The following is a 12,485-nucleotide window of genomic DNA, read 5'->3' as shown; positions in this document are numbered from 1 at the left end:
AAGACCACCTAAACTTCCGGAAATCACTAAAAACTAACCTGTTCAAAAAGGCATACCCCACCGATCCAACTTAAATGCCTGATCCCTGCAACACAACAAAACTAAAGTACGTAATGGACAAAATGCAACTCTTCCGATGTACGTTTCCCTAATGTGAACTTCACATGAACTTCATCTTACCACAACATCACTTTGTATTTGTTCTCACTGGAATCTGAAAACGCCTCTCCGGTACTATGTAAGCCACATTGAGCCTACAAATAGGTGGGAAAATGTGGGATACAAATGTAACAAATAATAATAATAATAATAATAATAACGTAGCGCATATGAGTTTATCTTGTTGGGCAGACTGGATGGACCGTCCAGGTCTTTTTCTGCCGTCACCTACTATGTTACTATGTTAAACGTCCATAGGCTGTTATTGAGATGGACATGGGGCAAGTCACTGTTTGACCCAGGATTGGTAGCATGGATGTTGCTACTAATTGAGTTTCTGCCAGGTACCTGTGACCTGGATTGGCCACTGTTGGAAGCAGGATACTGGGCTAGATAGACCATTGGTCTGACCCAGTATGGCTATTTTTATATTCTTATGTCCTTATGTTCTACAGGGTAAGGAAGAGGCACTGTGGGCCAGTCTGGAAAGAGGGAATGGCAAATGTATTTACATTGTGATATACAGGTCTCCTTCACAGACAGAAGAAATTGACAGAGATTCAGTTGAAGACATTCAAAATATAGTTGTGAAAGGGGAAGTACTACTAGTAGGTGATTTTAATATGTTAGATGTTGATTGACGCATCCCTATTGTAGGGTCTTTTAGAAGCAGGGAGATCTATTCTAGCAGTTGGTAATGGAACCCTCATGGGATTCAGTCATACTGGACATAGTGCTTACTATTGGGGAGAGTGTTTCTGATGTTATCGTAGGTGATCATCTGGCATCCAGTGATCACCAGATGGGGCGGTTTAATATTAGGTGTGGAGAGAGTTCATTCAAAAATGAAGGTTCTAGACTTCAAAAAACTAACTTTATTCAGATGGGGGATTACCTCAAGGAATTGCTGTCTGGATAGGAACATCTGGAAGAAATTGGAAAGCAGTGGGCAAAACTGAAAGGAGCTATTGTAAAGGCAATGAACCTTCTTGCAAGGAAAGTGAATAAAAGTAAGAGGAAAAGGAGACTGCTTTGGTTCTCAAAAGTAGTAGCTGAAAAGGTAAGAAAAAAGAGGTTAGCCTGTATAAACTACAAGAGATCACAGAAAGAGGAAGACAGGCAACAATATCTGGAAAAGCTAAGAGAAGCAGGTAGAGTAGTCAGGAAAGCAAAGTTGAAAGGAGAAAAAAAAAACAACCAATATGGTAAAATGGGGAGGACAAAACAATGTTTAGATATGTTAGTGATAGAAGGAAGTGCAAAAGTGGCATTGTGAGAGTCAAAGGTGAAGGGAAGGCATATGTAGAAGCCGATAATGATAAATCAGAATTGCTTAACAAATATTTCTGTTCTGTGTTCACAGCTGATGGGCCGGATGCAGGACTGCAGAACACAAACACAAATAGGAATGGAGGGGTGGTAGTGTCACTGAATGATTTTCAGAGGACTGTGTTCGTGAGGAGCTGGCTAAGCTAGAGGGGTACAAAGTGATGGGGCCAGATGGCATACATCCCAGGGTACTGAAGGATGTTAGGGACCACTCCTGACTCTAGAGAAGCATTGAAAAGGTCAGCCATATCATTATCGGCTTCTGTCTCTAGAGCAGATCTCCAGTCCTCCGGGACCATTCCTGACTCTAGAGAAGCAGATATGGTCCCTCTCCACAAAAGCAGAAGTAAAGAAGAGGTTGTGAACTACAAGTCTAAATAAATTAGTAGAAATGCTTTTAAAACATTTTTGTAATCCAATGGATTAGGGGACCCGAGGCAACATGGTTTCACTGAAGGCAGGTCTTGTCAGACAAATCTGAGTAATTTCTTTGAGAGAGATTGGATTGAAGGAGAGCGCTAGATGAGGTGTATTTAGATTTTAGCACAGCCTTTGACATGGTTCCACATAGATGACTAATAAATAAACTGAGTGCCCTCGGTATGGGCCCTACAATGACTGACTAGGTTAGGAACTGGTTGAGTGGAAGGCAACAGAAGGTAGTGGTAAATGGAGCTTGCGGTGTGCTGCAAGGTTCAGTTCTTGGGCTGGTTCTTTTTAACATTTTTGTAAGTGATATTGCTGAACAGCTGTCTGGTAAGGTTTACCTCTTTGTGGATGATACCAAAATCTGCAATAGGGTAGACACCCCTGATGGTGTGGAAAACATAAAGAAGGACTTGGTGAAGCTAGAGGAACGGTCTGGAATCTGGCAGCTTAGATTTTAATGCTAAAAATGCAGGGTCATGCATTTGGGTTGCAAAAACCCAAGGGAACATAAAGTGTACGGGGACAGACTTAAAGATCTTAATATGCATACTTTGGAAGAAAGGCAGGAGAGGAAAGATACGATAGAGACATTTAAATACCTATGTGGCTTAAATGCATAGGAGGCGAGTCTCTTTCAAATGAAAGGAAGCTCTGGAACGAGGGGGCACAGGATGAAGGTGAAAGGGGATAGACTCAGAAGTAACCTGAGGAAATACTTCTTCACGGAAAGGGTGGTGAATTCATGGAACAGCCCCCCAGTGGAAGTGGTGGAGATGAAAACAATATCTGAATTCAAAAGAACTTGGGACAAGTACATAGGATCTCTAAGGGAGTGATAGGGAGAGTTGATGGCATGGATGGGCTGACTGGATAGTCCATATAGAAGGGTTGTCCAAACTTGGTCCTCGAGGGCTGCAATCCAGTTGGGTTTTCAGGAGTTCCCCAATGAATATGCATCAGAGCTATTTGCATGAACTGCCTCCATTGTATCAAATAGATCTTATGCATATTCATTGGGGAAATTCTGAAAACCCGACCTGGCGAGGGATGGTCTTTATCTGCCTACATTTTTTTTATATTTCTATATTTCTTACTGCTCCTGTAGCCAGCATGGGGTGAGGATGCTGCAGCCCCAAAGGTGAGGACAACCAATGTCCACCCCCAAGCCCCATTTGATAATTATATTTTGCAGGTGGCCATTCCCCTGCATGACATTTATGGGCAGGGACATTTTAAATCTGTCTTGGCTCAAAGATATTCTGGCGCTTCACAGGACAGCTACCTAACAACTATGTGCAAGAAATAACATCCAAGAAGGTCTTGGTAAAACCTGCAAATACTTACATTCCAACATCATTTAAAACAGGTGCCGGGCACAGCAAGTAAGTATCTTCCACCACCAAGGGCTTTTCATCTGGAAAAGGGAGAATGGTTGTATAGCATAAGGAACTTCGGTAAACAAAGAACAGAGACTAGGCACACAGTTCAACATGCCTAACACAAAGCTAGACCTACTTATTTGGGAGCTGGTTTATTTTCTGAACTGGTTCCCCTAAAATATAACAGACAAGTGACCTCATAGACAGATGTGGTCTGCAGTAGAGTTTGTACCCTGTCTCAGCTTAGGTCCTGGGGTCTAGTCAGTCCTCCCTGCTCTGTGCATTTTAACATTTACAAAGGAATTTCAAATGTGATGGCAGATAAGTATGGTATTTTCTTCCTGCCATAGATCCCAGTTAATGTCTGGCTGTTCCTTCACTGCTTTCAATGGAAGGATGAGGAAGAGCTCAAAAGGGAAATGTTCTTTCACAATCTAATACAAAAGCAGAGATGCCAAGTCTCAGTCTCACTCCTCAGGAGTGTGTCACGCTTATTTGAAGGCTGTCTCACTCTCACATTCTTTAAGCCCCTATTCTCCCTCATTAGAGCCTGGGAGCCAGTGCATTGATCCTGATCACTGCTTTCATGAGAGGTGAGCCTAAGAGAAGAAAAACCAAGTGGACCAACCAGTAGGGAGAAATCTGAACACACCTTCCTCTGCACTTTGCAACCTCCTGCCCTGTCATTTTTCCCTGTACCTACAACTACATATTCTCTGAAACCAATGCATACACTTTTTTAGCCGCTGAGTGGAGGGCAGTTTTCAGTCTGGAAAAATTACACAGGAAACTGCTTAGTTACCTGGGCAAATTCCCATGAAAATTCTCATACTTTCTCCTTTCTTGTCTATATTCTTTCAGAGGCCAAGAAAAGCAAATCTCATTTTCTACAGGGTTCAATTGCAAAGCAATATGTCACCTAAATCTTTCTACATTTATAACTCAGATGCACTATCTCAAAACATTTCACTCATTTGGATTTTCTATCTCATTCCTTGGGTTGGTAAATCTCAACCTTTGGAATGGTCCACTATCAACATCTCTTAAAAAAAAAAGAATATCCCAAAAAAGAACGGGCTACACCATTCAGCTAAAGCAGGGGTGGGCAACCTGTGGCCCACAGGCCAAATGAAACCTGACACTGAATTTTATGTGGCTCACGAGACCATGGGAAGTATACATAGAAAATGTCATTAATCAGAGTTTTTGTGATTTTAAATACTGTCCCCCTGTTTGCTAAGCTGCGGTAGCAGTTGCCGCATGGCAATGCCGACAGTCCATATGAGCTGTGTCAGCATTAGCACATGGCAGCTGCTAACACGGCTTTGTAAACGGGGGGGGGGGGGGGGGGGGGGGGGAATGTATTTTGAAAATATTTTCATGCCATCATTTTTAGTTAAGGACTTTCTTTTACAAAGCTGAACTAGCAATTCCTGCTTGACAAATGAGAGGAAGCCCATTCAATTCCTATGAGCTTCCTCTCATTTGCTGCATGGTAATCACTAGGGCCACTAAAACAGATATCATGTTATTAGAATCAGGTGTTCAACATTCAGAGCTTCTATCTATTCAGCCCCTGCACCCCCCCCCCCCAAATTGCAGGGCTGGCTATACCAGTGCCGGTACCATCCTACCTACCCAGATTGTTAACTGAGTACCAGCACTGAATACTGGTGATGAGGTGGCTGCCTCAACTCCACCCCAGCCCAGCCTAGCAATAGACAGAGAGTTCCATGATGGTAACAGCAGATATTCAGCAGCAACTACTGATTAAGTCCTGATGAAGATCTGCTCTTGACCCACACGGGGCTGTTTAACCAGGCAGAAACCTATCCTGTCCAGTTAAATAAAACTGAATATTGAGCCCATTTTTAAAAAATGGTGCAGTGTTTGAGGCCACCAGGAAATCCGGCAATGCTGGTCTGTAGTATTTTGACCAAAATCAATGTGTGATTTGCTATTTTGCAAATTGGAGGGAAGCATCAAAATTTGCAAGATAAAGAACTAATGTAAATTGCATGCCTGTGTGTGTGCTCGCGCATACACACACACACACACACACAAAACACACTCACTTACAAATGTGCCTAAATCTTTAAAATTTGACCAAAAAATAAAATATGATCCCACATGTCACAAATCAGGTTTCTGCAAAGCTGGTTTCACTCAGTCACTTACTTTGGACATTTTTAGAGGTAAGGAAAACATGTTTACATATAATTGAGAATAAAACCCATCACCAATAAAGTAAGGTCATCCCACAATGATTGTTAGACTGAAAAGTCCCTTGACATCTACAAAGTTCACCTGTGGAACCCTGGGGGGGTCAATTTGGAGCTTCAGTGGGCATGGAGATGTTTTTTGAGAGCATGTTTTCATTTCACTACAAGAATGACTGGCTTGTTTCCACTCCACCCCCCCCCCCCCACCTCCAAACAAAAGAAAATCCATTTGGTTTGCATAACTGGAACTATGTGATGCTTCCTTGAAGCCAAACCATGGAAATAAGGGAGCTTTGGAGGCTATTTCTTTTTCATCAACCAGAGAAAGATGACATCATCTTTTCTCACTTCTGTGAGGGCATCTACTAAAATGGTCAGTGACGTAAACCCTATGGGGACAGATTTAAAGATCTTGCGATGTATATTTTGGAAGAAAGGCAGGAGAAGGGAAATATGATATAGACATTTAAATACCTCCATGGCATACATGCTCAGGAGATTGGGCTTCTTTCAACTGAAAGGAAGCCCTGGAACGAGAGGGCAAAGGATGAAGGATGAAAGGGACAATCTGCAGAAATACTTCTTTACAGAAAGGGTGATACGTGTGTGGCATGGTCTCCTAGTGGAGAAGGAGGAAAAGAGAACTGGATTTGAATTCAACAAAGCATGGAACAAACTCAGAAAATCTCAAAGGGAGAGGAAGGCGTAGTAGTTGATGTGGATGGGCAGACTGGATAGGCCATATCATCTGCATCTGCCATCATTTTTCTGTTTCTGTGATTAAACTGTGAAAGATGCAGGGTAGGAGATATCCTGAGGGGTGGGGGACTCAATATACATGAGGAGACAGAGGGTTAATTTTACTGCCCAAGGCTTGGGTGATACTACTATTTAAATAGAGGAGATAGAAGTCATACATTTTTCTAGTTTCCATCACAAAAGCACAGCAATGGGGCTGTTTCTTAACCAAGGTTGTTTCCTTTTTATTCTAAGTTTGCACTATATTTAATATGTGAGGATTTCTGTCTTCACACTCAGAATTTTGTAATATTGGGAGTATTTTGGACTTTTTCGGATATTCTTATTACCAATGTGATGAAGAAGTTTATAAGGAATGGTTGCATCCAAAGAAGGTTGTGGTGAATCAAAAGAGATTCAGAAGAGAACTGAACTAAGCTGTTTTGAACTGATTTGCACTGTTTTGGTTTTATCAGAACTGTTTTGTGATTTCTGCTGCATTTTTAGGGATTTCAAAATGGCTGACGTACCCAATGGGTGGACTCTTCTAAGGAAAGGTCAACACAAGAGATTTTGAGAAGGGGTTTTGGCCTTTTGGAGAGTGATGTCAGCACCAATGAGGTAAGGACAAGCTAAAGAATGGAACATGGTGCACCCTAGGGCCCCAACTCAATTGTGTGGAGACGAAGAACAGCATTGCAAAAGGGAATTTTTAGAATAACTCAAAAAGCATAAACTATAAGCTTGACCAGCATTCTACCATTGTTCAATGGGTAATGCTTCTCAGATATCTATCTATCTATCTATCTATCTATCTATCTATCTATCTATCTATCTATCTATCTATCTATCTATCTATCTATCTATCTATCTATCTATCTATCTATCTATTGTGACAGACTGTGCTTGCTTGCACAGTCTGAGGAGACAAGGAAAAAAAAGGTTGGTAGGCAGGAAAAGTATTGCAGTTTCCCTATTTTCCAACTTAAGTAGAGGAGTGTGGTAGCCGTGTTAGTCCACTCTTAAGGTTATCAATAGAAATCAAACAAAATAAAACATGGAAAAGAAAATAAGATGATACCTTTTTTATTGGACATAACTTAATACATTTCTTGATTAGCTTTCGAAGGTTGCCCTTCTTCCTCAGATCGGAAATAAGCAAATGTGCTAGCTGACAGTGTATATAAGTGAAAACATTCAAGCATTACTATGACAGTCTGACAGGGTGGGAGGATGGGGGTGGGTAGGAGGTATGCATGGGGACATCAAAGAATATCATTGATATTCTAACAGGATGGGTGTGGATAGGTGAGGGGTGGGGTGATCAACAGAGACATACAGCTTTATGGTTTATAATGGGCTAGGAACCCCAGATCCTTGTTAAGTCCTTTCTGTTGGGTGTTAAAATATTCAATCATTCTGACTTCAAAGGTCTTACTTTCTTGTATGGTTTTAAAGTTACCTTTCAGGATTCTAACTGTGAAGTCACTGGTACAGTGTCCTGGTCCTGTAAAATGCTGACCAACAGGTGTGGGAACCCTACTGGCACCAGTATTGTTCATGTGATGTCTATGTAAATTGAATCTTGTCTTAAGCATCTGGCTTGTTTCTCCAATATAGCATCCTTCGTTACATTTTTTACACTGAATGATATACCACATTGGAAGATGAGCAAGTGAAAGATCCCTTTATGTTGAATATCTTTCCTTTGTGGATGACTTTGGGGTCCTGTGAAATATTTTGGCATAGTTTGCAACTGGATAAATTACAGGGAAGTGTGCCCTTCTGTTCCTTTTCAGTCTGTGATGGAAGTTTACTTCTGGTTAGCTTGTGTTTTAAGTTGAGTGGCTGTCGGAAGGCCAGTACTGGTGGGGATGGGATGAAGTCTAAGTCTGGCGGGGGTTGGGGACTCCCACCAGCAAAGGTACCTGGCGGCAGCAGGGGTCAAAAGTGGCGGGGGGTTCCAAAAGTGGCAGGGGAGGGGCAGCGGTGGGGGAGGGGCAGCGGGGGGGGGGGGGGGGTGGCTGGGGGAGGCGGGCTAAAATGTGCCCCCCCACCTTGGGCTCTGGACCCCCCTCCCGCTGAGGTCTGGCTATGCCCCTGCCTGGGAGGTAGAACAGGCATGAAGCAAATCCCAGGAAACTGGAAAGGCACACAGCTTGGAGTACACAGAGGAGGACTCTGGGAACTGTAGTTCTATGCAACCAGCTCCTGGCTGGTTAAATAGCTTTAAGCTAGCTAAGTGTTAATATTCAGTTTGAGACAGCTGGCTATCTCGACAGAATATTAGCGCTTAGTGGCTAACCCGGTCACTGACTGTGTCGCACGGCATAGCCAGTTAGCACCACCAATATTCATCAGCTGACCGGCTAAATTTAGCGGCCAGATTGACCCATATAAATAGCAGGTCTATCTTTGGCCGCTATAATGTGGCCAGTCAGCTGATGAATATAGGCTTAACCGGCTATGTTCATAGCGGCCAACCTCCCCCACTCCCAGAAATTCAGTGCTGGTTGCCGGATACAGCCTGCATTGAATTTCAGGATTCACTGCCAACCACTGGATTTAGCCGGACTGCCTCTAGCGGTCTGAATATCGACCCCATTGACTTTAAGCAGGGCAGCTCTACCAAAAGAGAAACTGCAATTGCTCAAGTGCCAAATATTGGGGGACAGCAAAATCCCCCAAATCTCCAGGTACTAATGCCCACTTTTAAAAGAAGGCAGAGCTCGAATAAAATCATTGGGGTGATGGATCCAAGATGGCGCTGTAGCGAGTCGCAGCACCGGACGCTCCCAGACGCGTCCTGTGTTAACGCTGAGGACTCCTGAATTCCCTGAGAGAAAATGGGGAAAAGGAGAGGGAAAGTAAGGGAGCCTCCCTCAACTCCTGCTGGAACTCACCCTCCCCAGCAGCTGATGCTGGAGCGCTTCGGGGTGACGATGGGACCTAGGCAGGCTTCTTCCCCTACTACCAACACCGACACATCAGTGTTGGCCGACAGTGTAGACGAGGTTTCCCTAAGCCCCATCGTGCGTGTGCACCCCCCTCCACAGCCAGGAGGAGGAGGTATGGAAGCGGGGCCTGCAGTTCAGCTTCCAGAAGAGGGCCGGAATATCCAGGAAGGGAACCTGACCATACCAGAGGAAGTGGTGGAGAGCGGTCTGGTAGGCAAACATACTTCAAATTTTCCTTTAAAGACAACTGCTAGTTTGAACCAGATCTTTAAAGCCCCCCCCCCCCCCAGCTTTTTCTTTGGGGTTACTGAGTAAACCAGCCGTAGTAACATTGGAGTCACTCTGAGATTTGACATTTACAGTGCATTCTTCCTTGCAAATTTTGGTTTCAAAAAATTCAGAGGAGATTAAGGTTTTGACCGAAGCAGTCCTAATTCAGGAGCAGATAAATAAACAGTAGAATCTTGAAGTGAAACAATTCGGGGAAAATTTACAAAAATTGGAGAACCTGACTTTAGTCTCAATTAAGGAAAGAAATTTCACTCTACGGAGACTGGAATATTTGGAAAACCAATCTAGGAAACTTAATTTACTAATTTCCCAAGGTCTCCATTAATTTCATCTGTGGAAATGGTTAAAAAATATATGGTTGAGGTTCTAGGGATGTCAAAGGACTCACTGACTCCTGTAGTGCGGGTGCAATATCTTCAGAATAATATAGAATCTGGTAATGGAACCTTACAGCCACATGTGGGAGATGGTATGAACTTAACATCCTTTTTGGAATCATCATTGGAAATAATTACCCAAAGAACTACAGCTGTTGTAACATTTGCTCTTGAAATGGATAGAGATGCTGTACTGAGACTTTTCTTCAGGCACTTAGACTCTCTTTTTTTGGGATCTGAGATAAGAATGTATCCAGATTTATCCAGAGAAACACAGAAGAGACGCAAAGCCTTTTTGGCAATGTATCAGAGGACTTTGGCTCTAGGGGCCAGTTTTACACTTAAATTATCCGTGTATTTGTTGAATATTATATCAGTTAAAAAAAAATTACCAATTCTTTGATCCTAAACATGGTTTCTAAGGAAGAAATGAATGTGAATGTAAATGTAAATGTTTAATTAACAGGTGCACACTGTAAGATAGATTGAGAAAAGCAATAGGTTAGTAGCGACTCCTGTCCTGGGTTAATTTATTTTCAAAAGAATGTAGTAATAATAATACCATATTGTTATTATTTCCTTTTCTTGGATCTATATTGCCTAATGTTAAGGTTGATGTATTTAAGTAATTTCAACTTAATGTTATGGAGATATTGGTTTGTTTAAATATTACAGATTGCAATATTGTTTCAGTTTTGAGCTGTATAATAATATAAATAATAAAGGGCTCTTCCTAAAAAACTATTTTAAAACTTGTGGCCTACATATAGTGACTGCTGTTCATGTGCACTGCAAAATCAGCAGTCATGATGTCAGATGTGTCAGCTCATGACTTTTAAAAATGTTTGTCCTGTTCGCATTTACCCGATGGCAGACCCCCATCCAGTTAGCAGCCAAAGACTAGGGAGACCTCTGTGGATGCTGTCAGAACCCATCTCACCGGTGGTCAAATGTTGGGAGGTTGGAGAGATGGTACTGGGCAGATGAAGGATGATGAAAAAGATGGTACCGAGGGGGTGGTACGAGACAGAAAGAAGGAACTGATGAGAGGGTTGTGGGATGGAAAGAGTATGCTTGAGGGGTTCCAGGATGGAGAGAGTGGGAGAAGGGGTTCTGGGGTGAGCTAGGGTGGGGTAGAGAGAGGCAGAGAGAGGAAAGCGGGCAAAGACACTGGAGGGATGCAGGTGTGATGGGCAAGGTGTGGTGGAGATATAGAGGAGGTTGCTGGAAGGGGGAAGCAGAGGGGGAGGGATGCTGGGTGCAGGGAGAGGGAGAGAGGGGGATGGTGGGCACTACAGATAGGAGGCAGGGAGTGAGGAAAGAGAGCAAGTGGCACTGCTATCAAAGAAGTGAATGTTGTGGCAGGAGGGGGTTACTGATTTGGAGCTGCTGCCAGCAGTAAGATAGGGACAGTGGGGACATAAGATTGAAGGTCTGCCAAGGGTGCCTAATACCCTGCACCAGTAAACATTATACTGAATTTATTTTTGAAAGTTAATTTACTTGCTGGTGGTTAGCAATGACCCATCTTGATTTTCAGGAACACAGTTCTTTCCTTATCCAGCTTTGTGTGCCTTGGCCATCAACTTAAAGAGAGAGAGAGCTTGCCTGGAAAATACCTAGGGAATCTCATAAAATCTGCCAGAGATAATTCTTTCTTTATACTGAACAATATTCTCCTTACAGCTCTCAATGAGTTTTCTCCAAGACAGGGACCTGTTTTCAAATTGAAGCCCATATGTGGAGAGGGAGGAATGCAAAAAGGAGAATAAAAGTGCCATTTTGTGGAATTCACAAAATTGTCTCTTAAAGGCCAAGTAAATAAGAAAGGAATGTTTTGTTAATGCTATAATTGAAACCATGTTCAAAACCATCTTCTAATTTCTCCATTTTTGCACAGTCTTTAGAAAACTAAAGCTGTTCAGAAAATAAACTAAATCATCCAACATCCCATATATTCATAAATACTGTGCACCCTACCCTCTTTTCTAACGAGTTTTACAATTGACAGCTAATAGCATAGAAATTTTATTTAAAAAATTAGAGGGCTAGATTTTCATGACACTTATCTGGTTGGCAGGTATTGCTAATTGGATATGTGCCGGTGAGAGGGATATTCAGCAGCACTGCCTGAGTGTTTAGTGTGCACTAAAAATATTACCATGCCTTTTTAAAAGACCCCCTAAATTAGGTTAATAAATCTAGATAAGTGAATGGTAGGCCTCAATTTAAGAGCATAAACTTAGGTGGATTTTTAGCAGAAAACTTAATATGCTAAGTTTGACTGGAAATAGGGCAGAAATGTAAGCTCCTAATTTAGGAGCTCAGCGTTTTTTGAATATTGGGCCCAAGGAGGACAGTTCAATAACAGTCGCCTTCAGAGGGCACCTATATGTCACCTATTCTATAAAAGAAAGTAGGTACCCACTTTGCTTTATAGAATACTAGCACAGCAGGTCTAATATGTGCCTTACCTTACCTTTTCTGCTTTTCTCTTTTCCTTTGATTTATTGTAAACCGCTTTGATTTCCCCAACTGAAAGCACTAATAAACTATAACCATAACTATAACATTTAGGCACAAACACTTATACCAGCCATACAG

At 42.4% G+C, this 12,485-nt stretch overlaps 1 protein-coding gene across 1 annotated transcript in view; it reads right to left on the bottom strand.

Moving 5' to 3' along the window:
* ANTXR1 (ANTXR cell adhesion molecule 1) overlaps positions 1 to 12,485 on the bottom strand; it is a 269,622-nt gene that overhangs the window by 142,292 nt on the left and 114,845 nt on the right. The window contains exon 11 of the mRNA XM_030201863.1: positions 3,262 to 3,331. Within this exon, the coding sequence (XP_030057723.1) occupies positions 3,262 to 3,331 (70 nt within the window). The remainder of the gene's footprint in view (positions 1 to 3,261; positions 3,332 to 12,485) is intronic.

Source organism: Microcaecilia unicolor, chromosome 4 (genome assembly GCF_901765095.1).
Source record: "Microcaecilia unicolor chromosome 4, aMicUni1.1, whole genome shotgun sequence".
Classification (NCBI taxonomy): domain Eukaryota; kingdom Metazoa; phylum Chordata; class Amphibia; order Gymnophiona; family Siphonopidae; genus Microcaecilia; species Microcaecilia unicolor.
Note: the sequence above shows the minus strand (reverse complement) of the source record. Positions and strands in the feature narration are given on the sequence as shown.